Consider the following 17,526-nt stretch of genomic DNA (forward strand, 5'->3'; position numbering starts at 1 on the left):
CTCTGGCAAACCTAGAACTGTTTGCCAGAGTTCACAAGTTCATAGTTAATCTCTCTAAACTTCAATTGTTCACTCTTAATCAGATTGTAGAGATGACCTGAGTTAATGCACGTAAAACAGCTAACCCGGTACCTGGTACTTAGCAAATATTAGCAAGTATACTAAACTCAACCAATACTGCTAAGTGGGGATGAGGATGGCAGGTTCGGGGACAAGAGGGGAAGTAGAGATGGCAGGGGCTGGTGATGATAGAGGTGGTGGAAAGTAATGAGGGCAGAGGTGTAGAACTGGGTTTGGTAGAGAGGGTGATGGTGGTGGCAGTGATGGTACAGGTGATAGTGAAGGTGGTACAAGTGGAGATAGTATGGGGTTGGCACTGTGGTGTAGCAGACAAAGCCACTGCCTGCCACACTGGCTGGCACCCAATATGAGGACCAGCTCAGTCCGGGCAGCTGCAGTTCTGATCCCTCTCCCTACTCATACCCTTGGGAAAGCAGCAGAGGATGCCACAAGTTCTTAGGCCCCTGCATGCATGTGGGAGACCTGGAAGCAGCTTCTGACTCCTGGCTTAGGACTTCTAGCCCAGTTCTAGCTGTGTGGCCATTTGGGGAGTGGGCCAACAGATAGGAGATCTTGCTCTCTCTTCCCTGCACTCCCTCTCTTGGTAACTCTGCCCTTCAAATACATATATATGTATTATATATTATATATATATAATATGTATATTATGTATATATATATTTTTTTAAACGAGAAGTGGCAGACGTGGCGATGATGGCCGTGGTGTAGGTGATAGGATGTGTCATGAGGGCCAGCCTAGAGAGATGCAAAGTGGTAAAATGGCGCAGAAAGGATTTGCTGGTGCTTGAGGGAGACTGAGCAGGTGTCACTGTCCCAGGCACAGAGTCAAATAAAGATGTGAAGTGGAAAACTTGGGACCCTCTCTTGCCTCATGCAGAGGTGCAGCTGTGCAGAAGTACCTGGAGTGTGAAGGAAGAAGGCAGCCAAGCACTAACACACATGGTCAGAGCAATGGAAGACAAAGTTGGGTTGAGACTGAGATGGGCCTTGATCTTCATGCTTTAAGGAGTAGGAACCGGGCAGCTCTTGTTAAGTAAGGAAATCATGCATAATTTAGAAAAGTCATTATTAAGCAGCAAGGGTTAAAGAAGAAAAAGACTGAAATAGGAAGAGCCCTTAGAACACATTTGGAGACTGTGGGAGGCAAGGGCCTTCGTAGTCATGGCCCCAGGGATGGGGGCGGACGGGGCTTGCGGGGAAGTGTTGGCCCCACCGTTGCGGAGCAGCTGATGGAGAGGCAGGGATGTGCCAGAGCACATAGTGACTTCAAAAGGATTCCACCAGAAGAGCCAGTCCTTGGGAGTGAGTGTTCTCTTAAGTCACAAACACTCCCTGGTCATATCTGTTTCTCATTAACTTTAGAGCAAGAGAAATGTTGAAGTCAATAGAAAATTTCCCGTGTGTGTGTGTGTGTGTGTGTGTGTGTCTAATCAGCAACTGAATGACTAGTGATCAGGATGTTTCGTCTCATAAAAATTTTTTTTTCTATTCTCTTTACAATAATAAAAACATTTTAAAATAAATACACCTTCTGGAGAAATGTGAAGTCTTTATAACTTATTGTCAATTATAAACACACACACACACACACACAATATTAGCTTTCCCAAGCTCCTTTGTGGGTGTCGTTGTTCTCATTTCAGTAACACTTTTCTTTCTACCAAACAAAAATCTTACTGCAGAAAAGAATAATATCAAGTCCGTAAATAACTGAGTCATGTAGTATATTATTGGCAACTGGAAGGAGTTGGCTTCCATGGTACGTGAATTAAGAGCCATTTCTGCGTTTTAGCAAAGGGGTCACATGATCTTGATTTTCAAAGGATAGTTAGTGTTACTCTACTGGGAATTGACTATAAGGGGACAACAGTAAAAGTATTTATGATTCTTTTTCTCTTTTTTTTTAGATTTATTTATTTTTATTGGAAAGGCAGATATACAGACAGGAAGATCTTCGGTCCGATGATTCACTCCCCAAGGGAGCACAACGGCTGAAGCTGAGCCAATCTGAAGCCAGGAGCCAGGAGTCTTCCGGGTCTCCCATGCGGGTGCAGGGTCCCAATGCTCTGGGCTGGCCTAGACTGCTTTCCCAGGCCACAGGCAGGGAACTGGATGGGAAGCAGGGCAGCCGGGATTAGAACTGGCAACCATATGGGATTCCAGCTTGTGCAAGGCGAGGACTTTAACCACTACACTCTCGCGCTGGGCCCTGATTCTTTCTTTAAAATAGATTCTTCATCAAGTCTACATTGTTCAGCTTCTCTTGTAGATTAGACTTCCATTAGTTGTGCACATGTGTGTGGGGGAGAAAATATCTGTTTAAAAAGCCTAGGGGGAGTGTAAGCCCAAATCTGTTTTCTGCCTTTATACAAAGCACAGACTCCATCTCAGGCTGAAACAGGCAACTTCTGTGGCTTGGTTATTATATCTGTTTAAGCTCGCAATTTAAGCACCTGCTGTATGCCAGGTACCAGCCTGCTCCTGCCCCTGCCTCTGCCCTGGCATCAAGGAGCAGAGGGTAGGGAGATCTTCTGGGCAGTGTTGATGACAAGGGCGTTAACCCTTTCCCAGCACAATGGAGAGAGAATTCAGGGAGTTGTGGTCCCAGACCCACCATGAGCTGTGTGATCAGGGCGAAGGGACAGCCATTTCCTCAAGGAAGTCTTCCTTGAAGATCAGGAAAGGGCAAATGTCAGAGGCAGGAACAAGGGGAAAAAAAGGGAGCTCAGCAGAAGTCCTGAGGACCTGGAGCACACCTTAGTAAGAGAGAGGGAGGGGAAGGCATGGGAAGGATCTAAGGCAAATCTGAAAGTCCTGAGGGTCCCAGGAACCCAGGATGCCGTAAGCCGCATTTAGGAACCTAGAGGTTTTGCAAAAGGGATGAGTCGGGATGAGCGACTCAGTGTAGCAAGTTAAACTGCTGTTTAACCCACCAACATCCCATACAGGAGTCTTGGTTACTCCACTTCCTATCAACTGTTCCCACTGATACGCCAGCGAGAGACATCCCAAGTACGTGGAACTTCCGGGTCTTGACGATGGCCTGGCCCAGACCTAGCAATTGCTGACATTTGGGGAGTAAAGCAGTAGAAACTCTGCCTTTCACATAAATAATCTCATCCTTTAAAAGAGTCAAGCAGCTTAAACTTTGCAGTAGTGTTAATAAGGAAAATTAGCAGACCTCAGTCTCTGTGCTTAGTCAAGGAAAAGTTCATGTTAGGTTACTTGCCAATCAAAAAAGAGTACATTTTCCTTACTTGACAGTTGTCCCATAACCACTTCACGATGTTACTCTAAGCACATCTAAGCAGAACCGCAGCTACTTTTAGAGACACTGAAATAGGAATTGCTTAGGAATTTCTCATAAAGATGCTACAATGATGTGCTTGATTGCACTTGGAGGAAACATACGCTGACATTCTCACTTTAGACTTAGAGACTAACAATTTGCCATTCTTGCAAATCCTTTGCCAAAGGAAAACGGAGCTACCTACGAAGAATGGTTTCTTGCAGGGTAGATAGTGCACACATGTAAGGATTTAGCTGACAACTGCCAAAAACGCATTGGAAGAGTACATGAGAGAAACAGCTGTTCAGGAAGTTATCAGCTGCCTGGTTCGCTGAGAAGGCAGTGAAATTCCCAGGAAACTGGATACTCTGGCAGCCCCGCGCAGCTCTGGGATCCTGGGATATCTTTGAAAATTGTATCAGAGGACATAGATTTCTAGTCTCTTCCTCCCATGAAAGAGTATAGATTTCCAACCTCCCAAGGGAAATATAATTTTGCCCCATTATTAGTGAAGGCTGGCACTGTTTCTTTCCCTACCATCAACTTGCTCTCTTTGGGGTAAGTCTGAACACACTTGGCACACATTTTAAAATGCACTTCCAATTAAACTTTGGCAGAAGTTTGGGGGAGGCGTTTAGCCTAGAGCTTAAGACCTTGGTTAAGATGCCTGAATCCCAGATCCGAGTGTCTGGGTTCGAGTTTTGACTCTGTTCCTAATTCCAGCTTCCTGCTATTGCATTCCCTGGGAGGCAGCAGGTGGTGGCTCTCGTACTTGAGTCCCTGCCCCCATGTGGAAGACCAAGATGGAGTGCCCGCTTCCTGGCTGTGGGCTGGTCAAGGTCTGCCATTGTGGACACCTGGGGAGTGAATCAGGGAGCTTCTCTCTCTCTCCCTCTCTCTCTGTTTCAAATAAGAATAAATAACATTTTCAAAGACAAAGTTCATTAAAATAATCTCTGATCATCTTACTCCAACAATTAATGTCTAGATTTTTTAAAGTTTTACTTATTTTTATTTGAAAGGCAGATTTACAGAGACAAAGACAGAAAGAGACAAGAGATCTTCCATCTGCTGGTCCACTCCCCAAATGACCACAATGGCCAAAACTGAACCACTCTGAAGCCAGGAGCCAGGAGCTTCTCCTAGGTCTCCCACATAGGTGCAGGACCTAAAGACTTGAACCATCCTCCCAGGCTATAAGCAGAGAGCTGGATTGGAAGTAGAACAGCCAGGACACAAACCAGTGTTCATATGGGATGCTGGCACAGAGAATGAACCTGTTGAACCACCACACTGTCCCTAAATATTTAGACTTGCTAACATTATTTACTGTTTCCATCATCTCTGCAAAAATTTTAAAGGTGTATTGTGTAAGAAACGTGTCTGGAAGGCTTAGAACCCTAGAGCTAATCTGCATTGTCCAAAGCAAATACTTTTGTTTAACAAGCTTACCTAGCACTTGTTTGTACCCATCTTTAGTAAGAGATATTCTGACTATTAACACATCAAGTATTACATGGAACATTTGTGTCCACTCGCTTGGACTCGCTTGACACAGCTATTTAACTTATAGACATCCCAGGACCACATGCCAACCTGGTTCCAAACACCTGGACCAAGATTACACTTGGCGAAGTTCAGTGCTTGGCCAAAGGCACAGAGGAAAATACATGGGGGAGGAAAAAGTTTTTTCTGCTCTTTCAGGATAAGTGTCTGCAAGGGTTTCACATTTAGCTTATGGAAGACAGATGAATGAGAGAAAGGACATATATTTGTTCATGGAGACAAGGGAGCTCACCGAAAAATGGGGCTTGTGGAGGCTTATATATCAGTTCAGTCAGGGAAAGGAGGAAGAAAAGAACATTTCAGGAAAAAACAAGTTATTTTAGAAAAGATAAATGGGTCCATGGGAGAAGAGATGAGATGGAAGAGTTTCGTGATAACATCTGGTCAGGTGCACTGTCTGTGCCTCGTGGGTGATAACGGTGGGTCTGCCCTGGTCACACAAGCTCAAGGGGAAGGAAGTTAGAACAGCTGCATTCTTTGGGGAGGTTTCACTTTGAAACGGATTAGGGAGTTCAGAAGAAAGTTTACTGATCAATGTTTTCAGCACCAAGTGCTTTTTATGCCCGGAGACACATTCTAGATCCTTCCGAAGGAAGCAGGTCCAAGAACTGTCCTTGATTTCCACTTCCTACTGGGGATGAGCCCTGTCCTTGGATAGATCCAGAATGCTCCCCCACAGGCCTTGCATGCTCTCCGAAGACCAGCACACCCACCTGCAAGCGTCTGAGATGTGACAAACGCCAGGTTTGCTCTGAGGTCCGCTTCAGAGACGAGACTACCACTGGAGACTCCCCATGCCCTGGGACAGTTCTTCGTGGTGTGGGTGTTTTGACAAGGCCTCCTAGCATGGCTGTGTCAACAAAGAAATTCATGTATAACTCCCCTGGGCTACCCTCGTGGAGTCCTCACATGATCCTTCTCCTTAACAGAATATTTCCGGGGCATCAGATGCTTAGTACTCCGAGTGTCAGCCTCATTGTGTCCAAGTGGAGGGAACTAGTTAAGTGACTTTTCCAAGGTCCCATGGGTAGGTGGGAAGTAGCAGTCAGCACTGGTTGTGTGTTTACTTAAGTTGGTCCCTTAACTCATGCTCCTAATAAGTATGAATTGGGCTGGTACTGTGCTGATCTTCCTCCATGAGACTTTTTGACTGAAGTCTAGTAAATGGCTCAAGCAGTTGTGATCCATCGCATTAGTGTAGCAACACTGTAAACTACCAGGCTGTCTTCCCTAATCTCCAGCCCCACTTCTGATGCCAGCTCTCTGCTAAGGGGAATCTCAGGAGGCGGTGACGATGGCTCATATGGGTCCACGCCACCCATGTGGCAAACAAGACTTAATCCTTGGCTCCTGGCTTCCACCTGGCCCAGCCCCAGGTATTGCCAACAATGCCAACATTTGGGGAGTGTATCAGCAGAAGAGAGCTCTGTCACTCAAATTTTCGAAATAAATTAATTAAAAACTTCTTGTCTTACTCTAATGTGATAGATTCTTCAGATTTGATTTTTAATTCTTTGTCATGAGGTGACATCCGTTGCAGAGTAAAAATGGGCTCATTACCCCAGGATATCCGGTCTTTGATTCTGTTCCCTTTCCTTCGAGGATACATCCCTCAGGGACATGCCTGAAATCCCAGGGTGTCCCCTTCGCTGCCCCTCCAATGAGAATGCATTGCCTTCATCAATATGCCACCGTCACTCCAATCACATCCTTAGGAACCTTCACCCTGACTCCTAGAAACACCTGCTCCACATGTTACTGGTGCCCATGAATATGCTCATGATATCACTGAAGTGGAGCCATCACTGGGGAAAGGAAGGTATAGCTTGAATCGCTTCATAGAGTCCAAGGCTGGTAGAGCTAGACCTAAGTTTGTGTGTTGAAAAGTGGAAGTAAAAGGGGAATCTAGAGATGGACATCTGGTGCGGTGGTCAAGAAAGCACCTGAGAGACATTCATCCCATGGCAGACAGCCTTGGTCAAGTCCTGGTCCTTCACCCCCAGTCCTGATTATTGCTCCTGCATACCCTGTGTGGGAGCTGATGTTGACTCCAGGCCTGACACCCCATGGAGAATCTGGATGGAGTTCTGAGCACCTAGCCTCTGCCTGGCATGCCCTTGCTTGTCATGGGGCATGTGAGGAGTGAATCAGCAGACAAAAGATGTGTGTGTGTGTGTGTGTGTGTGTGTGTGTGTGTGTGTGTGTGTATTCTCTCTGCCTTTCAAACAAAAGAAAAATCAGCATATTGGGATCTGACCAGTTTCCGTTCAGAGCTCCTGAGGAGATTCTGCTGAGGCTGGAAGAGGAAGGACTCTTCGTTTCAAAATGTCCTTCTATGTCTTGTCAGAGCTGTGTTTTCCAAGGTTAAGCATGTGACCTAGCAGTGAAGATGCCAGTCAGAGGTCCACATCCCATGCCATGGAGCTAGCTCTGCTGCCAGTTCCAGCTTTAGGTTAATGTACACCCTGGGAAGCAACTGGTCCCTTGCCACCCACCCAGGAGACTTGAATTGAGACTAACCAAGCTCAGTCCCAGCCTTTGGAGAATAAAACAATGAATGGGAGTCTGTATGTTTATCTCTGCGTGTGGATGTGTATACACCTACTTATCAATAAAAAAAATAGATGAAAAATAAAAATAACTTTTCCGATAGTATATATCAGGTCTATCCCCCAAGGATAAAATGAAGCTGCAGCTTCTTGGAGCGTCACATATGATGTAATGACAGCATATAGACACCAGGGGGCAATGCAGTTTCACTGTATTTCATAGAACCCTAGGAAACACCGCCTTGAAAGCCTCCTGGAGCAAAGTTGAACACTTTGCAGAGTTCTGGAACAGGGAAAGAAATGCTTAAAATTTCTTCCTTTGAAAGGATCCTGAGCTGCTGTCAAAATCACCTCCCAGCATCTGTGCATAGCTGGAAGTTTTTGCAAATAATTATTTACAAAGGACTACTTTCCATTGTTTCTCGTTACAGCTGCCTGGTCTTTCCTGCCCTTTGCTAGGAAGCAGTCATTCTGCCCAAGCCCAGTTAGCCGGAATCACATTGTCAGGGCTCTCCTGCGTCTCCCACCCGACCGTTTGCCCCTCTTCCTTCCATACCCATTCAGCACTTCCAGCTGCCTTTGTGGCTGAGCTGCGGCTCCTTTTAAGGTAATTCCAGTCCGGGCCTGTGGTTTGTTTCCAGCTTGGCAGCCACCAGGTGTCTGCCCTCCCTTAACCCCCAAGGATGAGTGATCAAAGGTGTGCCTACATCTGCCTCCGGCCGCTCTTTAATCTGTTACATGTTCAAAAGGGACAAGCCCGGCATTGTGCACTCGGAGGAAGGACAAACCAGAGACGTGAAAATGGGCAGTCTCGAGTGTGTACATTAACTAAAATGAGGTGGGCTAGGTATGTCTGCAGAGAGCCTAGCCAGGCAGGGGCACTGGTAAAGAAAGAACAAGAAGATTACCGGGGGAATGAAAATCCTCCTTTCTGCTTACTAAACCGGGTAATGAAATAATTGCCCACAGACCCACTTGGAGACGACTGTTAAGAAAAATACAATGAGGTCAAAGAAAATACCTTTTAGGTTGTATAATGGAAACTACATCTACAGAGACCTGAGCTTATTCAACTCTCAGCAAAAATGACAAACTGATATTAGAGTAGAATAGGAAAATTTTATTGAAGCGTATTTCCAGGGGAGCATCCATTTTCCATATCCACACAACCAACTAAATAGGGACTGTGTTTATGTGTGCCTATATGTAGTTAGTTATTGTAACAGGCAGAAAAGAGGCAGCCAGATTTCCCATAGCTGATTCACTTCCCAAATGCCTGCAACAGCCAAGGTGGCCCTGCACTGGAACCAGGAGCTGAGAACATAATCTGGGTCTCCCACAAGGGTGGCAGGAACCCAGTTCCTTGAGCCGGCACCTCTATCCACTAGCAGGGAGCCGGAGGGGGAAGCTAGAGCCAGAGGCTCAGCCCAGGCATTCACGTGGAACAGGGGCATCATAAGCCTGAGGTTGACTGTCACCTCCCTTCTTCTTCATTCATTTATTTATTTACTCATCGAGGCTGAGAGAGAATCAAAGGGGGATGTATTTTTAACCAGGAGAAATGTACATCAAGTATTAAGAGAACGATTCTAGCAGTGAAGACTAAGGAAGACAATCTCCCTGGCTTGCAGGACAGCTCTGCCTTAGATCCTTCTTCCACTTTTCAATAAAGCAGGTGGAAAGGAGCTCACAATCTCATAATAAGTTCTCTTAAGTTTGCATCAGTTCTGTAAGCACTCCGAGCTCTCACAGCTTTCTTTAGGTTCTCAGGAAAGCACCCGATTGGTTCCCAGCAGAGACACAGCTACAGGCAAGCACCGGGTTGCTGCATCTCCCCACACTCTCTGCCAGCCCGTCTCAGCTGCCCTCGCTCTTCCCCGGAGTCACAAGAAGGACCTTCCGCTGTGCGTGCTTGCTGCACGTGGCTGCCTTCCCGGATGGTGGGAAGCGGGGGAAGGGCCTCATCGTCCCACAGTCTTCCTCCTATTGTAAAGACTGGGCAGTCAACTGTGCGGAGTGGGAGAGCAAGGAGTGGCAGTTATCAGAGTGAGAAGGGTGTCCTTGCTGTCTCACTCGTCCACTTAGCAAATGCTTACTCAGTCAGCACTTACTATGTCTAGATGTTCTGTTTATCTCCCTGTTCCCCTCCTCCTCCATCTCTTAAAAAAAATGGATAAGGGATGGTATGCGTTAATACCAGAGGATTGCAGGTGTGGTGTGGCTGGAATACTAAGAGCTAAGGGACTAAATATGAGTCAGAAAACCAAAGCACGATTGTGGTTACTAGTTACCTGTTGCTGTGCCCTGTTAGCTTAAAGTGTAGCAGCTTGAAAACAACCATTTCAGCATACCGAGGGATTTCGGCAGGGTTCAGCTGAGCGATTCTTCTGCTGCACCCTCAGCTGGAAATCGAGGCTTCCAGGGCAACAGCACACAGTAAGGAAACGATGCAGGTGACGTCACATTCGGAGTGTCCCACTCCGGGAGCACACTGGCGCGAGACCACGCAGGTGCATGGCATCCTCCCAGTCTGAGTTCAACAGCTTGAGAACCAGAAAAGCAGTGGAGAGTTCAAGTTCAAATCCATCAGCAGAAAGCATTGTCTCTTACTCAGCCTTTTTGTTCTGATCAGGTCTTTAGCTGGTAAGGTGAGGTTCCTTTCATGTTAACAGAGGGCAGTGTACTTCACTCAATTCACCAATTGAGTTGCTAATATTATCCAGAAACCCCCTTTACAAACACAGTCAGAATGGCTGCCCCACGGCCCAGTCAAGTGGATAAGCATCCTAACCATTGTAGCTGAAGTGGACATGGGGTCCAAGATGGTGTAATTGACATACTTGGTACTTTGCTTTCCAAGCCAGCAGCATGGGCTTAGCTGTGACCTCTCCAAGTCAGCTGCAGTCTTACAGCTCCAAGGCAACCTACGTGTTAGCCCAGGACTCCACGAGGGAGTACTCCCAGAGATAGGAAGTCAAGGTCAGGGCTGACAGTGGCTGGCAGCATTTCCTCCTGGCCAGAGCACTCCCAGATCAAGAAGCATGGGAGTTTCAAATAATCTGTGGCTTTGTTCTGTCAGTCACAATTTATTCTTTGTACACAAATCATTTACATCCTAGGTAAGGCAAAATGTTCCTTTAAAGATTTTAAAAAAAAAAAAAAAAGCCCACATTGAAAGTTGGAATGCAGGTTCCTTTCTATATAAGGTTCAGGCACTGATGGGGCCCTTTTCATGCAATTGTCAAATATAATTTCTCTTGATGTAAAGACTTTTGAACTTTAAAAAAAAAAAGGCACCTATCCCACATGCAAACGCAACATATCCTGATGGCATGAGGCAAATGTATTGAGCACTTGTACAGTGGACACAAAGGAATCGTGGCTCAGAGACGATTCTGAAATGCAGGTGTTACCAGTTCCTGGAATGGGGGTCCCAGTCCTCCTCGCTGGTATGGTTCTCCGCAGCTCTGAGCTCCACCTGCCAGGTCTCGCTTCACCGTTTGAGTTCTCTCTTTCATGCACACACAGAAAAATGACACAGTAGCTGCATGATCTTGTTAGTCTCTTTCCTGCCTATAGTGGTTTGCAGACCTGAAGGGCAGCTTCTTTCGCTTTGTTCAAGCTAATGCTGTGCATTAATAGACTTCCTTTGTCAACTTTGTGGACTTCCTATGAATCTTATTAGACTTCACCCTGTTAGGCAAAGCACACAGAGCCAGCCTTGTAGCATAGGGAATTAAGGCGCAGCCTTGAATGCCAGCATCCCATGGGAGTGCCAGTGTGAATCCTAGCTGCTCCGTTTCTGGTCCAGCTCCCTGCTAATGCTCCTGAGAAGACAACAGATGCTGGTGCAGCTGCTCGAGTCCCTGCCCTCCCCCCCATGTGGGAGATCCAGGTGCAGTCCTGGCCCTTGACTTTGGCCTCACACAGTCTAGGCTGTTGGAGTCATGTGGGGAATGAACAAGCGGATGGAAAATGTTCTCTCCTCTGTCTCTCTCTCCCCTTCAAATAAGTACATAAATGTTAAAATAAACCAAACACTCATCCATAATTCTCTTCAAGGCAGACCCTTCTTTGTCTCAGGCTCAGAATCAGGGTGGTGTGGGAAATTTTCCTTGAGATTCTTAGAATTTTGATGTTTTTAAAAACACTCATATGTGTATGTCTAAATGTTTCCACGGCCTTTGGCACCACCATCGTGGTGTGCGTAAGTGTCCCGTGAACTCAGTCACACTTATTATGAAGTATTTTAACCTGCTCCTTCCCTCCTGTAGTTTTGTATTAATTGGAATTAATTATTTGGTAAATAAAGGATGAAAGAAAGTAGAATAATTTTTGAGTTGAAGAAGTTTTAGAAAAATAAGGCCTGGCTCGTGATTGGCTCTGACTTGCAGAAGGATAATGGGTTCACATTTACACACATCACCACCAGGGTGACAACTGGTGACAACTCCACCAGGGTGACAATTCTACACTCGAGTTATCAACTAGTAAGAAATCAGTAAGATGTCTTTTTCTTTTTTATTTATCTATCTATATTATTTTCAGATACTTTTGCAAATTATCAAGAATCGGGAGTTGTGGAATCCATCATGTGTATATACGCTTATATGTGTGTGTTATGGCTTATCCTGAATGCCAGGCAATGTCTATGTCAGCTGCTAACCAGATAATGTCCGTTATATGTGCTGGAACTCAACAGTACCATATGTAGCTTTTAACATCAACATCAGTCATTTTAAAAATATTCAACATTTTGTAAGTCTTCACATCTTAAAAGATATATCTTGTCCCTTCCTTGCTATAATTGTATACATGATATTAATATTAGCTATATAACTACATCTAGCTCATTCGAGGTTTTCAATATAACATAGTGACTTTCCCATTTAAATGCCTGTACTACTCTAAAGAAAAATTTAGGGGACTAAAAAAGTTCTGGTGCAGCTAATAAATCACGACTAGTTTCCGTAAATTAATGCTTATCGTTAGAGCTCTAAAGTCAAACTTTTGTTTGTTTTTAACTTAATCATTTTCCCCCACTGCTGTTTATTGAATTCCTCCACTGCACTCCTTTCATATCAGAAATTTATGTCAATTTTTATACTTAGGTTTCTATACATTGATTAGGATACAATGTTTTATTTCCTTGTAACACTTGTTGACACTGTAGTTATCCAAAAAAGCAAATACAGTTGAGAAATTTTTCTAAAATATGTAAAGAACAATTTGAAAAGCTGCTGGATTTTTGTTTAATAAGTTGAATGCTCATAGCTGGCTTTGCCTCTTGGTTTAGTTGCCTGATCAAAAAAAGAAAAAAAGAATTTCGGTTGTGTTCTAAGTTGATTGCAGTGGCTACTTCCACAGTGAGGTGTGTGTAGTGTGTTCTGGCATATGACAGGTGTATGAGATTTAAAAATTCCCAGCAAAGTAAGAGCGAATGCTAGAATCACTCACGTTTGGTCTGCTCAATTAAATTACAACCCCTTTATGAAGATCTTATGAAATAGTGTAAGTTCAAGCTGTCCTGCTCTGAGACAGAGTGGGGAAATATTAGCAATATTAATGGTGCCCTAAAACTGTTCACTAGCTTGTGAGAATCATTGACTGTATTTTTAGAAGTTTTGTGCCTCTATGATCACAAATTATACACACTTAAGCAAATTATACAAAAAAAAAAAGGTTAAAAAAGCACACAGCACACGTCCTCCTAGCCACCTGACTACATTTTCCCATCATGCTCTTGTGGTTGTTTACAACGAGCCAGGCTGGATGGTAGGAGCACCACCCGCTGCCATGGCTTCCACACACACTTCCCCCAACTCCGCCTTCCGTGGCAGGTGTTCACGGACCAGGTATTTACAAGCGTGCTGAAGCTGAAAGAGGTTTTGATTTCAAGAAGATAATTTCTGTGAAGGTGCAAACAGTTTAACAATCGACCACGTTAAAGGTGTTAATGACAAGAAAAACTTATAAGATCAAGATGCGACTGAATGCATGATTTTGTTCAATGTGGTTGAACAGTCTGTGATTGTGGCTAAAGAGACCGGGGCAAATTGGCAAAAGCATTCCGAGTGTCGACAAACTACACGGAACTTGCCATAAATATTCTGTGTATTACACGTGGACTGGGTGCTGCACAGCCGTTAAATCGGCAGGATTGATAAGCGTATGTTCACCTAGATGCAGATTTTTCCCCCTGGAGAGTCCCTTGTTAAGGTGTTAGCCAGACACCACCTATTCTGCAGGAAAGATGAAATTCAATAGGTAGCTTTTTCAGAAAGCCATAATGGAACCAAGTTTGTCTCTTTGTGAACATAATCTGTTAAAATTAGTGTGGAAGCATGCTGGTACCAGTTTAGCTTCACCATTTTGAAAAGAGTTTTATTTCCAATTTTAATCAGAAACTCCTCTAGTTACAAAAAAGAGCTAGAATTTCAACCAAACAATACCATCAACACTTTTGTCCAGCCTAGAGGATGGTGGTTATGGCTTAGAGATTAGAAAGTGCTATTTATTTTAATGGTGACTTACAAAGCAATACGTTTGTTAAAAGAATTTATTTTATTGGAAAGGCAGACTTACAGAGAACAAAGCAATACTTTTAAAATCAAATTATTAGATGCAATCTGATTAGTATTTTCACCACTGAATTAACTGAAAATGAGTATACCATCTCCTTGCTTCACGAACAACCCTGCATGCTCAGAGTTTGTTCATTGTTTCACCTGTAGGGAGCCGAAAACTCAGCCCGTCAGGCCAGCTCAAAGAAATTAGCAGGTGACAGCACTGTTTTGTACCAGATATCACAGATTTCAGTGAAAACTCTGTCCCAACCCACATCAAATGATCTCTATGCCCAGTGTATTAAATAAGTTGTACTGGTCCCTGATGTCCTACTGTGTGAAGTTTTACGGACCCGTAAGATGCACAGTCACCCAAGCAAGCTTGACCTTGGTCTTAGCCCATCTCCAATTTAGCAAAAAATTCTCACAAATGGTTCCAGCTGTAGCAATGAAGACACCATGAGATCTAATCCAAGAACTCAAGAAAATTATTTCATTTTCGACGGTGATACTTGTTCAGTTCTTGAAATGTCAGCAAAAACAGTCGCGGTCGGAAGTGTGCGTGCGTGTGTGTGTGTGTGTGTGTGTGTGTGTGTGTGTGTGTGTGTGTAAGACCTGCCAAGATCGCCTGGGTCCATGAGATAACTGCCCCTTTCTGTTTCTATTCAAGGTGTCATAAAACTGAGTTCTGCAGTTGAAGGTACGTTTTGACCGCCACAGAGCCGGTTCTGTTTTGCTTGGAGGTTGCGCAGCGTGGCTTGTAGCTAGCGAGCTTCTTGTGGCGCTGGTGTCTGACGCCGTGTCCCACTCGCCCGCCCTGGCCTCTCCGTGTGTGTCGCTCCTCATTCTGGTCCCGTGAGGCCCTGTTGTCTCTCAGGCCCCTGACAAGGGGCATCCACCTGACCTGAGCGGCTGGCGCCGCTGCAGGAGCCAGTGTGTCTGGTTTCGTTTCTTCATGCCATCCCCTCGGAGTCCCCAGAGCCCCCCGGCTCTCGGGCAGCCCTGAGGGAGGCGCAGCTTGGAGCTTTGTCGGGAAGCTTTGCCTTGTTGTCGCTCGGCAGGGCCTGGTGCAGGACCCTGGTCCTTTATCCCCCACTCAGTAGATGTATCTGCTCAGGGAGTGAGGGGGAGCGTGGAGGGTCTCATGCTCCCTGGTAAGAAAACAGGTGGCTGAGGCACCTGCCAGCCGCGAGTTGAGTTCACACACCGCCCGTGGGATGCGCCGCCATGACGCGGCGTGAAGACGGGCTTGCCTCAGTGTCACCCTCCTCTGTGAGGGATGCTTCCTTTAGCTACTATGCGAGGAAGAAACTGAGGGGGGAAACAAAAGAGGAGGAATCTTCGGGAAGCTTGAAAAGAGGGCAGAGCAGCTGAAATGATTCATTGGCTACTGGTCATAAAAGGGAGCTGACCCTCGTAGCAGCTCTAACAGCCCCAAAGTAGAGAATGTCTAATGTTCTCTACCGTGTTTCTGTGTTTGTTTGGGTGCATGTGTGTGTGTGTTCTCGCTTACTGGGAGTTTGTCGGTCATGCTTCCGAGGCTTCTTCATCCTCGCTTAATCAGGGGAGGCTGCCTGGAAGAGGTTTTGGGCTCTAAGGTGAGTTTTCTGACCCACAGAGGGATATGGCTTGATGGATTGGGTGATGATGCATGGAGATGGGTGGAGAGAGGGCGAGGGAAACACAGGAAGGGTGGGACAAATAGAATGCTGACGTCCTGGGTCTGACTCAGGCAAAGGGATTCAGTGGGCTGGGGTTCAAAATGTGGGAAATGAGAAAAAAAAAGCTCAGAAATGTACCCATAGGACAGACATTCGGAGTTCTGGGACTTGACCAGGCCCGGAGAGGGGAGAGGAGGTGGGTCCTTGTCTCCTTGTGCACTTGAACCCATCACATTTTACAGAACCGAGTTGAAAAGGTGGTGTTCCTGGCAGGCAAGCAAAAGGTGCAGCTGGGGTATTACAGAGAAGACAGAGGCTGAGGCTGTGTGTCCCAGCCCTCTGCCAGGTCCTTCCTCCCATCCAAACAGGCTCTTAAGGAGCACTGCTCGCCTAGCAAAATAAAACCACACATGACACCAAGCGGGACCATGGGGAGGACATTGCCTGCAGAAACTCCCAATGGCAGCTTGAGCCCGCTGTCCAGTTCATTATCTGTAGAACTACAGATAACACTTGGTCCACCTTGGGCTGTTTTGATGTATTATCAAGGAATGGTTTTGAAGTCCTAGCTTTAGGCTGACTGCTTGGCTTCAGCGTAGGATTCTGTGTGCCACAAGAGAGGATGGAGAGACAACATAAAAATTGCATTAGAAGCCGGAAAGTCAAGAGAAAGATCATTTTTAAAAGATTGTCCCACCAGATTGCTACCGGGTGGCGTGACCCGAACAGGGCAGTGTATTCTGGAGACAGAGTCGTGTTTGAGAGGAAAGTGACTCCCTGTCACTTGTTCAGTAGCTTCTCACCCCGCAAGCTTCTGGAATAGCAGAGGTCAAGACCAACTCCAACTGCCGTGTGAGTGTCTTCTGGGCAGCTTGAGGGCTGAGGGCTGTAGAGCTGGAAGGCAACAGGAGCATGTTGTGTTGCAACCGTGGTAGACTCCGTGTGTGTGCAGGGGTGCTGTGGGAGAGGTGCTGGGCGCGAGGTATTGGATGGGCGGACCCACGCGACCCTCCGCAGCATGCTCAGTAGAATGTGTGCTAAACACCGTCTCTTGATGAGAAATCCGACCTCTGATGGTGATCTTGATACCGGAAGTGTTGCTTTCCATCTGGGAGACGAATTCAAGGCAGTTTCCGTACAGCTACCGTGTTGATGGATACAGAGAGCTGCGGAGGGGATCAGCTGCCACAGATAAGACATCTTTTCATTTTCTTAACAATGACTGTTCGGGGTTAATCTAGAACTCTGAAAATAAGGTTTATTCTCTGGGTAGGTTCTTCTTTTCTTTCAAACCGTCAAAGTTGTGAGAGCAAAGAAGTACCAAATGTTTTTGCCCTCGTTATGTAGCTGCTGCTTTTCTGGAGCACAGAACTCCCCTTCAGCGTTTTGCCACATCATGCCAGCTTTTAAACTCACCAGAAGGAATTTTACATCACAGTTACAGTGAGTAAAAAGCGAACTTTTCCTTGCAAGTCAAATTTATACTTCAAGGGAACCACAATGACTTCATTATCTCACCAGAAACAAAAACATTTGAACAGGAAAAAAAAAAGTTAAGTAAAAGAATCACATAGTTTTGTTAAAAACACCAGAGATTTTTACCGCTAAATTGTTTTGTATTATTTTTGTTTATTTATTTGGAAAGTTGTGTCAGAGAGAGGACTGCGGAGGAGAGAGAGAGACAGACAGACAGACAGAGGTGTCCCATATACTCAGTCACTCCTCAAATAGCAGCAGTAGCTGGGGCTGAGCCAGACTGGAGCTAGCAGCCAGGAACTCCAGGTGGGTCTCCTATGTTACCGCAAGAGCCCCAA

General features: G+C 45.6%; 1 protein-coding gene across 8 annotated transcripts in view; it reads left to right on the top strand.

Moving 5' to 3' along the window:
• DLGAP1 (DLG associated protein 1) overlaps positions 1 to 17,526 on the top strand; it is a 316,404-nt gene that overhangs the window by 179,793 nt on the left and 119,085 nt on the right. For 5 of the 8 annotated variants that reach the window (XM_040970572.1, XM_040970575.1, XM_040970577.1 and 2 more), the window contains exon 5: positions 14,722 to 14,751. The exons of the other annotated variants lie outside the window; for them this stretch is intronic. In XM_040970572.1, the coding sequence (XP_040826506.1) occupies positions 14,722 to 14,751 (30 nt within the window). The remainder of the gene's footprint in view (positions 1 to 14,721; positions 14,752 to 17,526) is intronic. 8 annotated transcript variants of the gene reach the window in all.

This window comes from Ochotona curzoniae, unplaced genomic scaffold (assembly GCF_017591425.1).
Source record: "Ochotona curzoniae isolate NIBS_2020 unplaced genomic scaffold, NIBS_Ocur_1.0 scaffold_4812, whole genome shotgun sequence".
Classification (NCBI taxonomy): domain Eukaryota; kingdom Metazoa; phylum Chordata; class Mammalia; order Lagomorpha; family Ochotonidae; genus Ochotona; species Ochotona curzoniae.